This window comes from Perca flavescens, chromosome 13 (assembly GCF_004354835.1).
Source record: "Perca flavescens isolate YP-PL-M2 chromosome 13, PFLA_1.0, whole genome shotgun sequence".
NCBI lineage: Eukaryota > Metazoa > Chordata > Actinopteri > Perciformes > Percidae > Perca > Perca flavescens.
In genome coordinates, this window is record NC_041343.1 from 11,903,444 (window position 1) to 11,922,265 (window position 18,822).

The window sequence follows — 18,822 nt, forward strand, 5'->3', positions numbered from 1 at the left end:
GAAATCCTCTGAGGCTGTATGCAGTTGGAACCACACATCAGCTCGTAGGACAATATCTGAAACACTTTTGTTTTTGTTTCTTGAAGAAAAAATTGTATGATAACAAAAAGACTGAACACAATGTGGAGTGCTAAGAATGTCAGGCCTACAAAAAATTTTGAACATGTTCACATGTGATTTATCAGGTTATAGTCAATAGTGAGGCACTCGTATTGGACAGGCAGTTTATTAACAAAGAGCAGACCCATACACACAAAGAAAATAAAGTCCAGTAATGGTGGCAAATTTCCAAAGAACGCTGGGTAATGGGGAGTTTGTATCCAACAGATTTCAACAATCAAAAACCATACTACTTAAAAACATACAATCGCCAACGGTCATCACCATTTTACTTTATAAAAATATCACCATGGTGATCCACAGCTTCACAGATTTGACCGTGAACAGAAAGACATATTTACAGTATTTCACACAAAGGGAAAATGAAAATAAATCATTTGGGAACAAAAAGGTTGGAGGAAAATGATGAGCAGTGCAGAGAGGGTCCCAAAAGGCAAAGCTTGAGCAATTCTTGCTTTAAGGTCTCTAAATGGACACCTCTTAATCTTTTTCATTTGTCCTGTAAAGACCAGACAAATACATCAGTTAACAAGGAATCATAATGATAGAGGATAGTACAATTTGTGATGCATGAATACATGTTTTAAATAGAGCAAAATTAACTTTGCAATATTAAAAATATATATATATATGGTCTTTGATTTGACATACATGTATGCAAAGTGTCCTGTGTTAGTTTAGATGGGAAAATGTATCTACTTTATAGTAGATGATTTATTATAAAATGAATACAGTTTTATCAGTATTGTTTTGTACATTTTAATGAACCTAAAATGAGAAAACATACACAAACCATTTGGTATGATTAAAACAGGAATAATAACATCATGAGAAGAGATATTATTGGATATGTTACTTTACGGTGGACAACTTTTACCCTTATTGCCATAATCATTTACTATCAATAGATACCAATTGAAAGACTAAAAATATGCACATCAGGATTTATCCGATCCAATTCTGACAATTCTTTTTTCAATTAATTCTTATTTCTCTATGTTCTACATATATTTATCTGTTGGCAACTTCAGTTATTTCATCAATCTTCTCTTAAGAAACAAGCAAATGACAAAATAATGACTTATACACCCTAAGGTAAAGTGCTGATAATATATACTTTAAAGACACTAATAACCAGTATGCATGTGATGTAGATTTCACAACCACACAAACAATTGTTATTGTACAATGACCGCACATAATCAACTTTAATGAAATGTAAGAATGTCATGCGATGCAAGGGGAAGAAGCAAGTGAACAAAAGCAATTAGAAGAAGGAACTCTGAACTTTGAACTCTTTCAAATCTGTTATCCATCATTTTAGGTGTAAACAAACATGATTTGTATTTCACAAGAGGCCACGTGTCTCATGACTGCACCAACATTGTGTTTACATTTTCCCACCAGCCAGTGGTTCTGTATACTGTACCTACATTAGAGTGGTCTGTAAATACAGACGTGAGGTTTAGACATCCAGTGTAAAGAGAAGAAATAGCCTAACGATCAACCAGATCAGAATGTGTCGCAGGTTGGCAGAGGTAGTCGAAACAAAGGGTCAGGTGACAGTGAGTGAGATGTGCTCTCAGCATCAGAAGGAGATCTCACCTCATAGCTCTTCAGCAGTACAGCCAAAGTGAACAGACTGACAGGGTTTAGTATCTAGAATGAGACTGCCAGTGCTGAAGGAGCAGGGGGGAAAGACGAGAGGACGCAATTGAGACGAGTACATGAAAAGAAGAATAACGAAAAAAAGATAACTTACATCCATATATTCACTTTTCAAAGCCAATGTAACCCTAACCCTAATCACACATGTGCTAGATGTGTGAAATACTTTATATGAATCACATCTATGAATTAATAATACTGTTGTATTTGTGCACACTAGCAAATTTGCATTCACACAGCTGGTGTCATTGCAGCATACAACTTGATACATTGATATAACAGTGGAATGAGATGACATACCACAATGTGAATGATGCAAGACTAAAACATTACTCTCACTCCTTCAAGTAGATGACGTATGGAAATCCAAAATGCAAAATGATCACAGAGTGAGGTGTGGAAAAGTGTCCTTTCTTTCTTATTTTAGGAGCAACATCATCAGCAAAGATCACACTAGCTCGATGATTGACATGGTGATGAAAGGTGAGGTTGAGGGTGCCCTCTGCTGGTGAACCATGAGATGACAACAGGATGACAGCCAGATGGGAAAAGATCAGGACAGCACACTGGTGTTCTGTGAATCCACGTCTTGCATGCTCATGACATCTGTACTTACTCCGCTCTCATATATAGGGTTGTCAAAAGCTGACTCTTCTGTCATGTTGTCATACGGTGGCGAGGATGTTGGCATTCTGATAGTCTTTCCTTGGAGTCTGAGTAAAGAGTAGAGAAGCAAGGAACATCCTGTAAAGGCTCATTTGATTGCAAATGCAATAAATACAGTTTAAAAGGTACTACTTACTTTGCAAAGTAGACATACATCCCGAGGACAACCACCAAGATGATTGCAGTTGGAATCAAAACTGCAAGGGCAATATTGGTTCCCTCCATGCTATAATCCATATTAACAACTACAAAGAGAATGTTGAGTGTTATTTCTGTGAAATATGCACAACAAAGAAATATAATAATGATTCTGCGATGTTTCAAAACATGACTCACCATCTAGCCTGCGTTCGTTCACATATTGGGTTGAGGATGCTACAAGGAAACAATTAGAGTTTGTATTTGTGCAACACAAAGCACAGTGCATAATGTATATTACACTTACATACAGAACAAGTCCCTGCATTCACAAACAGCAACAAAATCTATAGCACGTAATATGTTCTAGGTCGCACTGTATTTCGAAAAGTGACAATTGTACTGTGAAAACCAAAAAGTTTGCTATAGTGTGAGGGTATGGTTTACCTCTGCAGGCAGGGGGAGTGCTATTCCACTGTGACGGGTGTCCAGGGATACAGTAAATGGTGGCACCACCCTGCAGCTCGTAGCCTGAGTGGCAGGAGAAGGTCAGCATCTCTCCTGCTTGGTAAAAGGCCTTTTCAGAGCTCTGCACACTGGTGGAGGCAGCGCCGGGGTTCCTGCATGGCTCGTACCTTTCAGCTGAGAGGCAGGACAATATCTTACGTCACAAAAATATTGTTGTGCATCATTTTTAACAGTTGTCACACTGACATATGAACACATACTGTATAAAAGCAACAGGCACATTAACAGAGAAATGAAAGGCAAGATCGACATTTTATTTTGTTGAACTTTTGAAGGCCATAGACGAAGAATACATAATTCAGTATACGTGGATTAGTTGTGGTAACTAAAGAAACAAAAGGAGCACACAATCAGCACATCAGTAAACAGTTTAAATCATATATTGAAAGCACTCAAAACAGTGTGGGTGAGTGTTAAGTACGTTTGAATGCATGCATATGTGTGTTTCTGACTGATGCGACTTACGGGCACACTTGGGCAGCCTCTCGTTCCACTTGGGTGTGGCTGAATCTCGGTTGTAGCAGGTGAGGAGGCTGCTGCCAGACAGGATGTAGCCTTTATTACAGATAAACTGCACTGTCGATCCAACGGTGAAACGGTTGCCTGTGATCACCTTATGACTGTGCTCCACATTCCCAGGGTCCTGACATGTCATAACTGGTGCATCACAGAAACAAATGATAATGAATATTTGTGATCATTGGCGATAGTAGTAAAGTAATAAAACATTTTAACAAAGCAAAATAATTAATATTTTTTTTGTAGGATAAAGGACAAATCAACAGGTACATTTATATAACAGGTACTTCAAGGACCTGTCTTAATTAATGCCACAAAAGGATACAAAATTTAAGCAGAATGCCAGAAATACCGCCTTGTTCTTTGTTGTCAAAACCTAGCACCTACATTACCCACAATGCAACGCAAACAGTTCGGTCAGAGATTCAGTCGTCTAATAAGCAGCGGCTAATGAAGCTGCTAGCCTCAAGCAAAGATGAGAAGTGGGCTACAGAGCTCGACACACAGATTTCTTTTTGATTTTCAAACTTGTAGTCTCTTTGGACTCATGGAATGCTGACTCAAGTCAAATCACTTGAGGCGAATGATCAGATGTCGCCCATGTACTTCTGGAGCCACAAAAGGCTTTTTAAAATCTTTTCACATATGCAGTATTACTCCACAAGACCTGTTAATGACACTAATGTGTAAAATCGGTGGAGTTCCCCTTTAAGTTCACAAATCACAGTTGCAACCACTGCTAATATGGAGGATCATAGGCAAAAAAATAAATAATCTGAACCAGAGGATGTACACTGTGTGTATAAGCCTGCAATTGGCTGCCTTTTTCAGACGGAATTCTCCTCCTGTTCCGTTATCTGTGTGTTACTGTTTTCAAAATCCCCGTCACTACTTGAAACAACAACAACAACCTCCAAGCTAGCAACCTACACCAGAGGCCTGTACTATGAATCAAGATCAACATGCCCTGGATTTATTTCAGTTCCTTGGCTTCACCTAACCTAACAACCAGTGTTGGGAGTAACGTCGTTTAAGTATAACGGCGATACTAACGGCGTTATTTTTTCAGTAACGGAGTAATCTAATTAATTACTTTTCCCATCGTTGCAAAGCCGTTATCGTTACTGAGAATGTAAAATGGCGCGTTACTTGGTTGAATGAAGCGTGAGGTGTCAGGCTTTGGCTACACACCAGCTGCCTGGAGAGAACAGGCATCGGGATGATGACACCGTTGCAAATGCTATGATGATTGGCTGGGTGGGCGGATGCCCTGCTCACGCTGTCTCACTGCATGCTCTGACTACCACTAAACACAAGACAGCGAAAATGGCGACGATCCTATGAAATTCAAAGGTAGCGTTCTTGAACTGGAAGTACAGGCACTACTTCTCCCTCATTGAAATTAAAGGCAAGAATGTTTATGTAACATGCACGCTAGGCCCAGGAAAAAAGACTTTATCCACGTCTGCCTCAAGCAACTCAAATCTTATGAAGCCTCCTCACATCAACACTTACTAACACGACACTTGTTGCTGCTACTAACCCAACCCCAAGCCCAAATGCAGCTAGCGTGAGCTCCAGCAAAGGAGACGGAGCCACTCTGTTAAAACAAGCAACGCTCGATTTTTCGGGTCAGCAACAGGTGATACTGTATATAGTATTTTTATTCTTCAATCAATTAATATAAACATCTTCGTCGTTAAAGATGTTATAGAACGTAATAGCGTTATAGAACATAAAAAATAACGTCACAGTTACTTTGCTGAGTAAGTAATTACTTTTACAATGTGGTATCTGAGTTACTAACTCAATAACTTTTTGGGAGAAGTAATTTGTAACCGTAACTAATTACTGTTTTAACGTAAGATGACCAACACTGCTAACAACCGCAGTCCCGCATAAACTATGTCACGACGGTGGTTAACAACTAGTTCAATCAACCCAGGGTTTCCCAATCCAGCGAGGCGCGCGTTCACATAAAAGAGGTGGTGTTTGCACAGCATGACCAATCACAAACATCTACCAGAGCCGCATATTTACATAAGAAGAGCAAACTATAATTCTACATAAATATGAAGAACACAGACCCTAAGCTGGCAAAAAAAGCCGAGGCACAAGATCTGACCATAATTACACTTGTCCTTGACTCCTTTCCATAAACTTGTCGTTGCTTTAGCCTATTATTTCAGTTGCAAACCTGGCAGTGGTAAGCAATCGTGAGAGCAAATGAAAAATATAAAAACATAATTGAAACCGATGAATGCATTGGCAACACAAGGCAAATAGCCTATACATAATTCCCGCCGCTGAAAATCTATATCTTTCATAAAAATACCCATCAGGGAATGTTAACAGGGTTGTCGGTCTCTAAATGTTTTAAAGGTCCTATGACATGCTGCTTTTTGGATGCTTTTATATAGACCTTAGTGGTCCTCTAATACTGTATCTGAAGTCTCTTTCCCAAAAGACAGCCTTGGTGCAGAATTACTGCCACTAGAGCCAGTCCCACAATGAGCTTTCCTTAGTATGTGTCTGCAGCTTTAAATGCTATTGAAGAGGAGAGAGGGGGGGCAAGGTGGAGGGTGGGGGTGTGGCCTTGACCAACTGCCATGCTTCACTTGTTTTCAAGCCATGATGTCTCTCTCTCATGGGTGGGCCAAATTCTCTGGGCAAAGCAGAGAAAGGGGAGGTAACTTTGCTCTTTATGACCTCATAAGGAGCAGATTCCAGATCGGCCCATCTGAGCTTTCATTTTCTCAAAGGCAGAGCAGGATACCCAGGGCTCGGTTTACACCTATTGCCATTTCTAGCCACTGGGGGACCAAAGGCTGGCTAGGGGAACTCACATTAATGTTAAAAAAAAAACTCATAAAGTGAAATGTTCATGCCATGGGACCTTAACTTTTATGAGCGCACCTCTCTCTCTCTCTCTCTCCACCCACCGAGCTCCACCGGATCTTCTAAGAACGGTGACGCCGTTATCAATCGAGTATTGATTGGTCAGTAGGCAGTGCTTTAACACCGGTTGATCTCTAATCTCCAACATAACCTGCTCCAGAGCAGCATAAATTACCACGGCAAGTGATCCACCGTTGTGATACACAAAACCCTGGGTTGAATCTGAAGTTACCTCGTTAATGCCAAATCTTGCTTCGTAGTACAGGCCTCCGGCTAGGTTATTTTGGCAAATGGTTGTAAAGATAAACAAAGAACATGTTTACAACATTTGCTGTCTAAAAGGCATGGTTACCCACCGGTTATGGAAACTTTTTCATATTCCAAGCATTGGCCTATTGTCTGCAGTGAGCTAGCAAAGGTAAACACAGAGACAAGGCGTGGAGAAATGCCATGGTGTTGGTATGTCCCCCTTGTTTTTTTTCATGTTTTATGTGGCATTTTCTTTTATTATGTAATTTAGTCTGCTCACTATGATACCTAAGCCAAAGGATTGGTATGACTGGTGAGGTCTTACTCCCACTCACTCTCACAGTGTGAACAAATGGAGAAAGCACTAGGTTTTTTGTACTTCATCTCACCTTCCTGACATCTCGGCACATCACCGCTCCAAGTGAGATCCCACTGGCACATGAGGATCTCCGAGCCCACCAGCTCATATCCAGGGTAGCACTGGTAGGTAATGACGGTGCCGTGGATGAGGTCAGGGTGGGAGGTGCTCTTCCAGCCGTTGGTGATCTCCGGTAGCTCAGAGCAGGTGTCGTTCCTCGGCACCTCTGTCGGCGTTGGAGCAGTTATGTTGGAGAGAGGAGAGACAGAATGGGGAATGGGAAATTACAGATATTCTACCTATTTATGTTGACACAATGAGGAAAGGCATTGTTCCATTTCCTTGTGTAATGTTCATTCTTTATATGGGATTGTAAAGAGACACATGGTGAGGTTCTTCAAGGAAATCTAGCATTGATACATAACAACCTCCTCTGCAGGGAATGAATACAACTGCAAATTGTAAGTTGTGTGTGCACTAAACAGCAGCAGTTTGGGAGGACAATGTAAATACAGGCTTGTGATGTTTGCTGGGGGAAACACAGCATGTGGTTTGGCAGCAGTCAATCTGTGCCTCCCAAACTGCAGCGTACAGGGCCAAGAACACAAAGCATTGGGCAAAACCAGCTGATGTCGAAGTGTACCCTATTATTTTGTTTCTGTTTGTTGTTATCTCATCCTGTGCACCTGGGATAAGCCAGAAGACAGACAGAGGCAAATCAAGAGAAAGAGGAACAAATTGACTTTTTTTGTAATTGGAAACCTGCTGGGTTATAGGTATGTTCAACATTTTACATTCCACGCTTGGTACCATTGTTTGGTTTCTTGTCTGTCTTGCAATAGAGATTTCACACTAAAAGTGTATCATACATTTTATTCTAAGAGAAAGCTATGGACTGCAGCTAACCAAAGAAAGAAATTAAGTTATTTGATTAAAAAAAAAAATAATAATCCCAATTTAATAAAAAATAAAAAACACAACCACAGTCTTACCAAAGAAGTGGACCACAAAGCCGTTGTTGTAGCCATAGATGTTAGTTGCAGGATCGGACTGAAATTGAATAGTGACATCAGCCATGGAGGTATAGAGCTTGAAGTGTGGCCGTGTGCCGCTGTACTGGCCCAGGATGTTTGCCGTCAGGTCATCTCCATCATAAAAGGTCAGCAGGTCATTTTTACCGACATTGAGACTAGAACAGACAAACAAGTTGTTAAATGTCTTCTAAATGATATGAATTGACATGTTCATGTATAAATATTAGGGATCGACCGATATGGACTTTTTAGTGTTGATGCCGATACCGATTTATTTTTCATCGGCCTTAGCCGATTACAGGCTGCCGATTTTCTTGAGCCGATATTTGGAATTTACATCATAAAAATGTAAACCCTGCCATTTCTTTAAAAAATTATAAACACAAACACAGATCAGTGTCACTTCTGCAATCATCTTACATTCATATCACCCAAATTATGTGTGCAATGTGCATCAATCATATGGATGGGTGCACTGCATATGGTTAACTGTGCAAGGGTAAAAGGCTTTCATCAACATCTACAACACAGCCTTGATGATGCATTGCTTGCTGACATATTATAAGACAGATATAATCAGGTCATCACAAAATGTCCTTTGTCAACACATTTAAGTAATTTAAGAAAACAATAAACCTGAAAAGTAGCCATTGAAATAAAGTGCTTGATTTGTAATTTAAGACTGCCACGGTACTCTCATCAGCACTCTGCTAGTGGGGGAGGGGCAGTGCATGGTCTGCACGTGAACTGCAGCGTCTTCAGAAACTCAGAGCTGCCTGTGGACGCCTGTCTGTAAATAATGCTGGGAAGAAACTATCGGCCAATGCCGATACACGTAAAAACACAAATATCAGCCTGATATATCGGCCGGCCGATAAAATCAGTCTATCACTAATAGATATACAGAATGTCCCATGTCTGTGGTTATGTGGTATGTTTGCTGTGTATTTTGTTCGGAGCTTGAACAGTTAAGTGACTGTTATCTTCCTCGGCTGATGAAAGCAAAAGCTGATGGCATAAGGCGATGTCAGCAGTACTTCAAAAATATTAATTCTGTTTATATTGGATGGATCTGATGTGAAGTAAACACTAAATAATTCATGATGTATGTCTCTTCGCTCCCGACATTGGTCTCATGAATATGTACTAAAGTGTATATCTGCAAATATATGAGCATAATATAATATTATCCTTGAGGTCACCAGACCTATACAAAAAAAACTGCAATGCATGAACAGGAGGATTATAGAACAGTAATGGAAGACTAAAGGCCTTGGATGTGTAAATAAGATCTAATAAAAAAATGTATATCTAAATGTTAGCTATAATGCTTATATAAAATTGAATATGAGGCAGCCAAGCGTCAGTTAGACAGAATCTCTACTGTCATTGAATAACTTGAGAATGCATTAACCTTTTCCATTTGTAGATTCATAAGTCCTTTAGAGAACATCAGTAAGGCCTGACATTTATTCACACACAGGGGATGGAGAATGGTAAAAAACATAAGCCACAGAAGTTGTAGTTCCCCACTGATATAATAAGCAGGTGAAAGTAGTTGCTATTTATGTGCCTTAAGGCAGGTGTCCAACTAGCAGTGCAAATTGGTTGCATGAATGTTTTGTGTTAGATTCACAAGCTGTGTTGAACAGAACTTAATAGCAATAATGGCACAATGCCATTGCACGTCATAGGAGCACTGCATTTGTAGCTATTTAATCACCTGCCCCCCGCATGTGCTCGCCACCTCCATTTTCTGTGCCTGACCAAGCAAACAAAACTATTTTCCCATCATGGTAACAAACCCTCAGCAGTTCTCTTTTCATTTGCACTGCTGATTAAAAGAAATAATCACACAGCACCTGAGAGACATACATAGAGTGGCAGAAAGACAGGTGATTCAAATCAGTGTGTCACAGGGCAATCAACAGGAACATAGAAATAGAGTTAATATAGAGGTCAAACTTTGTCAAGACACACAGTAAAAATCAGTAATAAAAAGAAAGAAAGTAGAAAAACATGCATGCAATGCATACATTTAAATGTAAGCAATATGTTAGCAAGAGAACACATGAAGTAACACATATGGTGCAATATTTAAGGTTAAATAAATAAATCCTTTCAGTGGATGTGAAAATATGAATTTAAATGTACAATTCACAGAAATCATACAAACATTTGGGTGCTAATTACAATGACACATCTCCATCAAAGACATGGTAATGCGTGCAAAATGTATCACTGTACCACTTGGGTGTGAACCCACATAGATACAAGATACAAGAACACACTATTTTGATGTAAAATACTATTACTTTCTATTAATTTGTTCTTTGTGATGTTACTCTTTTAAAATATATACATGTGGGCTTTCTCTCCTAATGAATGACCCCTCTAAGAACTCTATGCCTATGTTCATGTTGATTGCCCTGGGAGCTCACTGATTTGAATCACCTATCTGACACACTATATATATCATTGAGATGGCTTGGCTTCTTCTTCTTCATTTCAAGAGGGGAGCTTGTGCGGACACATTAATGCACAGACTCAACATGCAAAGCTTGTAATTAGAGTTGAGTTTAAGGCGCACGTCTCCTTTTTCTGGCAATGTCAGATTGATCAACCAAGCCAATGAGACTAGACGACTGAACATGATGTTTTTATATGCACTTAATATATGACTTAATTTTTGTAGCCCTGTTGGAACAAACGCAGTAGTACAAGCCTTTGATGGGGCTTCCTCTGTGATTGACAGTTTTATTCACAACCTCCCCCATAGAAAAGTAGAAACAAACATGCAAACAAAATACATGTTTGCATGTATTTTTACGCTTTATTCACGCTTTATTCACCCAGACTAGGAATTAAAGAACAATTTATATATTTAGATCCACAATCATATTCACTAGTTGAGGCTAGCAAGTCCCTGCAGGCAAATATTTAAAACAAAAACATAACTGCAATGACTGGATTCCACTGCCTGCTTGTGCAATGTGCTGGCAAAATAAAAAGTCAAAAACAAAACTGATAAAAAATAGATGCCAGCTATGTGAATGGGAGTGAAATTAGGTGCTGAGTGACAATGTAGTCCCTCTGGTTAATTGGACAGCTATAGAGACAATTTATACCTCCATGTTCTCCAATAATCAGTGGCTGGGGTAAAAGTGACAGGAATGATAATGCCAGTTTCCATTTCCAAACTGCCATGGGAACACTTAATGCATATATGGAAATGGTTCAACTTAAAATGACATTTGTTTAAGTGTGAAAAAAGAGAAGGAGATCAACAGAATTAACTAATTATTTCACACTCTGGGCACCTACATTCTTTGAGCCATACTCCATGAAAAAGATGCCCCCTTCACACACACTGAGGGTCATGGAATGACAATGGGGATGGATTTTTATTAGCAGTAGGAGTAGTGCTGTCACAGTAAAGTCCACAGAGGAACACTACAGCCAAATTGTTTGCATCTTTTTTTTTATTTCACACATTCTATTCAGGTTCTATCCTCCACCTGCTGCTCTTGTCACCAAGGGTATCCACCTAATCATTGCACTGTATTTCACCTTATCTCCTCCAAAAGGTCTCCCTGCATTAAGACTACCGGAGAAGGACGGATGTGGTACTGTCAGTTGGCAATCTTGTAACGTGTGATTACCTCCAGTCTCTGAATTTCATCAAACTTGACACAAATATAGCAACTGCTGCTCTATTCTGCTACATACTGTACACGTTTAGCCATTCTCCAGAGGGTTTTCACATGGATCAACACTGCAACCATATCCAAAAAACATCAGATTTATAGTCTACTGTCTGGGTTTCTAAAGTCGCTCTAACTCATCAACAATGCTGAAGTCAACCTTGGTGCCTTTAAAGTCCCCCTGCACTCAAAAATTTGTTTTTCTTATGTTTAGTTCTCCTAAAATTTTTGACCTTGACTATACTGTATCTGTGCAAAGTTTGTCACTATAAACATGTTATCACATTCCTCTCCTAGAGGGGGAGATGGCTGCGCACTTCCCTGAAACCTGAGATTCAAACGTTTCCCGGGCAAGCTTGATTAGGTATGTCACTAATCCGTAAACCAATCGCTGTCGAGCCAGCAAAGAAACCTGAAACCTCCAGCGTAGAGTGGATTCTCAGTACAGAGAGCGAAAACCCACCGTCTCTATTAATAATAGATGCTAACTAAGCATCTAGATGCCTAACCATTCTGATACGTCTGCTAGTCGGTGATTTCAGTGCATAACAGAATCCTCACCTGATTCTGACTTACTGTTCAGACAGGATGCCGAAACTATCACTGCAGATTGCGAGCACGCTCGCGAGGCTGTGTGACGGCCGCTCGCAGGGCTGCATGAAATAGCTGCACAGGCTCGATGGCTTGTCTGCTGTCCTCCTTTCTGAACCCGGTGTGAGGCTCAAACATGTAGGCCTATGGCTGACTTTCCCAACTGTTTCTCACCAAATGAGTGTTAACCTAGCGCGATCAGTGGTGGTGGATGGGGCGAGTCCAGATCCAGAATCTTTCAATGAGGGAGAAGGAGTATATGTGCGTCCACAGCCCCTTTTCAGGCTTTTTCTTTTTTTTTTGTTACCATGTTAAACAAAACTATTAATCACAACAGTATTCTAACATACTTTACAACCAAGGGGGTAAGCCAACTTCCACACAGCGTACCTCCTATGGAGGCTGCGCAGTAACGCTCAGCACAGAAAATTGCTTCTAATATCCTTCACTGGTCTCCATCTAGAGCAACGGGATCTGTTGGTCCATTTCTTTTACTGTCTGTTTACAAAATGTCTGCAGGGGCACTTTAAATGTTCCCACTGACCCTATTCATTTGCTCCAATGCCCGATTGAAGTGCTTTTGAAATCCTGGTATCAACACAAAATGCCAAACACAGTTTCTGCAGTCCAGACTTACACAGCACTCTATAGTGAGTTGCTGCAGGTCACTCAGCTGCCTTCTGGCAATCACTCGAGAAAGAAAAGCAGTCACTCCTTGTCCTGTGTTCCATTTTAATGTGACATTATTTATCAGACTGCCGTGAGGTACTACAATTTTGACCCATGTAATAATTGTTTTTGTTTACTGTATTATTTCATTCTTGAAGACAAAGAAATTTAAATTCAGCTTTGGTGACAGCTACTCTACTGGTAGATGTTACTATAAATAAGAGCATAAAATAGGCAACCAGTCAGATGATTTAAAATACATACTGGCACAACTCAGCAATCAACTTAAACAAATCACCAATCATCAGCCTCAAACTACTTCTAGCCAAAGTGATGGCAAAATAGTGATGTGTGAGAGTGTAAAACTGGCTTTTAAAGCTCACAGGAAAGGATGCACAAAGCCTATTTCAAAAACAATTTAAAAGCAATACTTTAGAGTTGTCCTATTCGATTAAATGTCTCCTTGAAAAAGGACTTTCTGAAAACTCCTCTGCAAACCAATGACACCAGCTCAATTCTGCCGATGAAGGGATGACAGCTGTTTTGTAGAGACCTCTAGGCATTTTGTCACCTTCACTGACCTGTCAAGTCAAGTCTAAAGAACCTGAAAAATATCCAGTAACTCTAACAGAATGAAAATTGCTTTCAATGTCAAGCTTTCAAAAGTCATCCTTCTACATCTTTTCCTACACATATTTGACATTTGAATTGTTCTGCTCAGCCAAAAAAATTTCTCTTTTTAAATTTAAAACACCTATTTATTTCCTGGGCACCTATCCAGCACAAGTACACTTGCAAGTAGCATGTAATTCTCTGAGTCTCCACAAGAGGACTCTATAAACCCAGAATGTTCTATCTAAAACATCCCTGATCTTTCTCAGTAAAGTGACAAAAACATTGTAAAACAGACTTTCCTATCTGTGTTGAAATGTGTAACACATTTCTACTATACAATATACTCTGAATGCTAAAATCCACATGTGAATCATTTTACCTTGTTGTGTTCCACAGGTGGGGATATCAGCTGTAACCTCTTGTCTCCTGCTCTTGCTCGACCCATGCTCCATGCTAATTAGCAAAGAGCCAGCCCTCCTGTTTGGCCTAAATTAATTAATCAGTCCTCATTATGCATACTGCTCCACTGTAATTGCCAGCACAGGCACAGTGATGAATGATAATACAGAAAACATTCTCATTAATGTGGAAAAGTGTGTGCCCACCCTTATAATGAGACCGCTCTAATCCACAAGAGCCTTTTGTCACTTCAACACGCATAACGCGTGTACACAAACACACAAATTCCATGTTGACCTATCTTTAGGAATGCTATTCTCAAGATGAGTGGACCAGACATAAGGGTAATGGGAGGGTCTGCAGGGATCAGACAAGCTGTGGGTTTCTACTGCAGTGATCATCCATGCATGACCAACCTTGAGATAAACTAGAGCTGGCCACAGCACCATTAATTTGCAGCGAGCAGCCTCATGTGGCTTGGATTAAAACAAATATAAGGCTGGTGCAATTTAAAAAAGGGATCTCTGAATGAAAAATCAGTTTACCTCAAATCCAACTTGTTTACTCCTGTATGGGAAAATCCTCTCTGATCTCTTTTACACAAGTTGCTCTGGTTGACTTTTAACATCAGTCAATAATCACTTGTCTTAATCTCCAACTAAAGAACAGGGAGGCAACTGGGGTCACACAAAAACCCTTCACCACTGATGCCATTATTCCCTTTGATCTGTGGATCATATTTGAGTGATGGCTCATATATCAGTCACTGTAAGCCTGAGAGATAATGTATTGTGACCATGCAGCAGAATACAACCTGAGCCTGTACCAACCCACCAAACAATCTGTTGACTACTCCTGAGGGAATCCCTGGAGCTTTTCTAATAAGTAGATTTTAGATTTACTGGTAATTAAAATGTGTAGTAAAATGACAGAATATTGCCATGCAATACAACATTTTAATCTGTAGTCAATATGAGAAATCTAATGTTATTCCAAAGTATATTGGGATCAGTATGATTTCTTATGTTTTCAGTGAAAGTACAGTCACTATAGGTACACGCAGGCTGATTCTGGTAATGAGTCAAAGCCAAATAATGTTTGTGGACTGTGACCACTTCACTCTCATCTCTGCGGTGTAGTGCAGCTTCTGCCCAAATTGTGTCCCAATTGAAGTGAACAGTAAACACACTTTTCTTGTGCTTCAGCAGTGGTTTGTAGAATACCACATAAAGATTATCCTTTGCCCCAAAAAACCACCACCACACAAATGAGACTGTCCATCTGATCCAGTTCTACATAGATTGCACAGCATATGACTTTGTGTTACATATCCATTATCTAATTAGTTGTATTTATTTATTCATTAAGAAAAAACATGTGTTTTACCCATTGCTCTTGACCATAAACACATGTCTAATAAAAAAAAGTGTATTTCTCTTTAATGGGGAAAAAACTGTAGTATGTTTTCTTTTTACTGCCCAAGTAACTAAAAAATGCAAACAAATATAATAATAATAATTGCTTTTTGTAGGCGGTCTACCACTGTGGATTTCAATCTATCTGCACAGCATCCAGACCCCATGTCATAATCAAGCTTGCAGTTTCATCAAGCCGTCAGAAATATGCAGAAGAATGAATGAATTATAAATATGGAAAACCCAACATAACAATTGAAGGGTGGAAATGCCTGCATGCATAGATGACCACCATTACCAATAGCCATAGCCTCTTTTTGAAATTTGAGTGACTATTTTTCTCCAACCTCAGGCAGTATTCCCACTGGATTAATTTTAGGCAATAACACAAATTACTTATGTTATCGTTTTTGTCCTTTCTACAGAATGCACTTTCGTGGAAATATTGTGGGAATCACTCAAACAAGGCAAACAGATGAATCAATCTAAGATAAGCAGCCAAAGATGTATAGTATACTATAGATAGTGTAACATTAAGAAAAAAGAAATGTGATCATTTACACTCCTTTTTAAGAGAATTACACTGGAAGAGGAAGTAGGGTTGTGTGTGGTGGAAGGGACATTTATCTTCAGTAAGAGTGATAAGTGAAGGAGAAACGAGTGTGCCTATGTCTACTGTGACATCTGTGTGCATGTGTGTAAATGTGCGTTGAATTACAGTTGGGAAAGCTGGATAAGTGGCTCAGAGTAGTTCACTGCCAGAGCATATTCATTTCAAAGCCAACTCTGAGACACACACCAGGGAAGTGGGACCAGGGAGGCTTACTGGCTAATCTGGTCAGAGAGCGAGCTGGAAGCTACACAGAATTCTTAATGCAGCGGATGAGGAAAAAAAAAAAAAAAATCTAATTAGTGACTGCAACCACAGAAACACTCCATGTGCGTGTCGTAGTATGTGAGTGAGAGAATAGATGAGAAAGAAACTTTGCGTGAGTGTGTTTGTGTCCGGAGATGGAGTGTTTAACATCTCGGGGTCAATCTGAGCTCCTCTCGAACTTCATTGTGTGATTTCTAGTCTTACACCTGAGTGCAGTCTCTTACACTTGGATGTCAAGCATGATCCTCTTGTCCTCTTCCACATGGATACCCCAGATGCAGTCCTGCCCCTTGTCATAAGCCTCAGGCCAATTAGGAGACAGCACCACACCGGCGGAGTCTGTGATCTCTCCGCTACAAACAGCTGCAACGCAAAAACACCTCAGGGTGACACTGAGAAACAAATATATGCATTGTAAACATATTTCAAAACACAGAACATTTTTTAGTACAATCAATGTAACATGTAAATTGGTAAGCAAAGTATATGGAGCTCAGCGTAAACTCTTTCAGGAAGACTTCTAAACGTAATCACTTTTCTCTCTCTTCTAAACTGAACAGCTGGTAGAGGCGTTCACTTTTATGGATTTCACGAGCCAATCACAGCATGACATCCCTGTTTTTAAACCCGTCTCTCTCTGCTACTCAGTTGTCATTTCAGGCTAAGAGCACAACCCTCCTTCATCGTGCACAGCTCCTAGTCCCTCCTCCGGCAGACCACTGCCGTTGGCTCCCCGGTTCGGTCTTCGGGCTCCTCACACCACCATCAGTGTCTAGACTCCATGGGGGGGGATTATCTTTTGGCTTTCTACCCCTTTAAAAAATATAATTTCATAACGATGGAGTCTAATCTCCAAAGACTGTACATTTCATATCATGCATACGTACAATAAATCTTTGCAAATCTGCAACAAAGTCTCTCCTGATTGAAATATCAAATCAAGCCATTTGTGACATGCAAGTAAAACAATGAAAGAAATTATAAATATATTGATACATGAACTGCCTGTGAATTCATAGGATTGAACAATGACTCTCAATGCAGCGGAAATCGAGTGTGCAGGCTCCTTGACGTGAACCTTGTAAAACTGCATACTACCACTGAACTGCTTGATGACCATGACCCATAGTAGATGAAATTACATTTTCCCATATCTAGCTTTACAGAAGAGCTTTTCAATTTCCCTGCGTGGCAGAATGACCATGCAGGCAACAAAGAGAGAGAGAGTAAGGTCATTGTGTGTGTGTGTGTGTGTGTGTGTGTGTGTGTGTGTGTGTGTGTGTGTGTGTGTGAGGGAGAGGAGAAATTAAGGGGTAGTTATTTTGTATGGTGCGTAGTCTGTGCAGAGTGGTGGTGTTCATCTTAGGCCAACTATTGTATGCCTTTTTTTTAGCTTAAGCACTTCTAATGCTTGCCCTGCAAGCACACATATCAAAGTAAATCATTGTTACAATTTTAAGAGGAAATGTGTCATGGATCAGAGGAAAGCAGCTTAGGAAAATATAGTTAACTGCCAGTGGTCTTTAATATTTGAATCAAAAAGACTTCAACAACTCCTGCAATGATCAAGCAGACAATGAAAGCCTTGGGTCCTTAGGTCATATATGCCTCTAAGTTCTGCTTCAGTGGAAGCACATTTTTAAAAAAATGATTCCATATCTCACAATTACTTGAGCGAATTAAATCTCTTGACTCACCCCTGCAAGCCGGCTCGGTCTCATTCCACTGTGGGTTTTGTGCGTCCACGCACTCAATCACTACGGAGCCTTGCTCCAGTGTGTAGCCAGGGTCACATGAGAATTCAACCACTGCACCCACACTGTAGGTGGAGTCGCTGCCGCTGAAGTTGCCGTACTTCACAAAAGGCTCATAACACATGCCTTTCGCAAAAGCTGTGGACACAAAAAAATACATGGCATCAAACATAGGTGACAAGGCACCAATTATCTATAAGCAAACTGCATGATCAACCTGCCTTCGTATCTGACAGCTGCACCAGTGGAGGTTATTGTCCCGTCTGTGGTGAACTCTATAAACAAGTAACGTCCAGTACTGAGCACACCCTCATTGGGCAAATACTCAACCTCATAGGAGTCGTACAAAGGGGGAGAGTCTATGTTGTTGCCATTCTTAATCAGCAGCCTAAAAAACGCACAGAGAGAGAAGGAAGATAGTTTAAAATAGATGTAAGTGAGCCTTGAAAGGTAAGAGAAGCATAAAAAAAGTTACAAGCTATCCGAGTGCTGCTCACTGTTCCAGATGTGGCTGTAATAACTTTGCGATAACATTCTCCACCACTTGGTAATGAGGCGAATGGCCATGTGTGACGATAGCCATGTGGATCAGCAGTTACTGAAGAAAAAATTTAATGCAA

At 40.1% G+C, this 18,822-nt stretch overlaps 1 protein-coding gene across 1 annotated transcript in view; it reads right to left on the bottom strand.

The window, feature by feature from the left end:
• Positions 1-562: 562 nt before the first annotated feature.
• Positions 563-18,822, bottom strand: part of LOC114567007 (seizure protein 6 homolog) — a 53,416-nt gene continuing 35,156 nt past the window's right edge. The window contains exons 8-19 of the mRNA XM_028595898.1: positions 18,424-18,590; positions 18,146-18,340; positions 16,673-16,811; positions 8,137-8,333; positions 7,176-7,370; positions 3,586-3,777; positions 3,040-3,234; positions 2,791-2,829; positions 2,591-2,699; positions 2,405-2,501; positions 1,726-1,799; positions 563-619 (exon numbers count right to left, since the gene is read on the bottom strand). Coding sequence (XP_028451699.1) covers positions 1,773-1,799; positions 2,405-2,501; positions 2,591-2,699; positions 2,791-2,829; positions 3,040-3,234; positions 3,586-3,777; positions 7,176-7,370; positions 8,137-8,333; positions 16,673-16,811; positions 18,146-18,340; positions 18,424-18,590 — 1,552 coding nt within the window. The 3' untranslated portion in view covers positions 563-619; positions 1,726-1,772. The remainder of the gene's footprint in view (positions 620-1,725; positions 1,800-2,404; positions 2,502-2,590; positions 2,700-2,790; positions 2,830-3,039; positions 3,235-3,585; positions 3,778-7,175; positions 7,371-8,136; positions 8,334-16,672; positions 16,812-18,145; positions 18,341-18,423; positions 18,591-18,822) is intronic.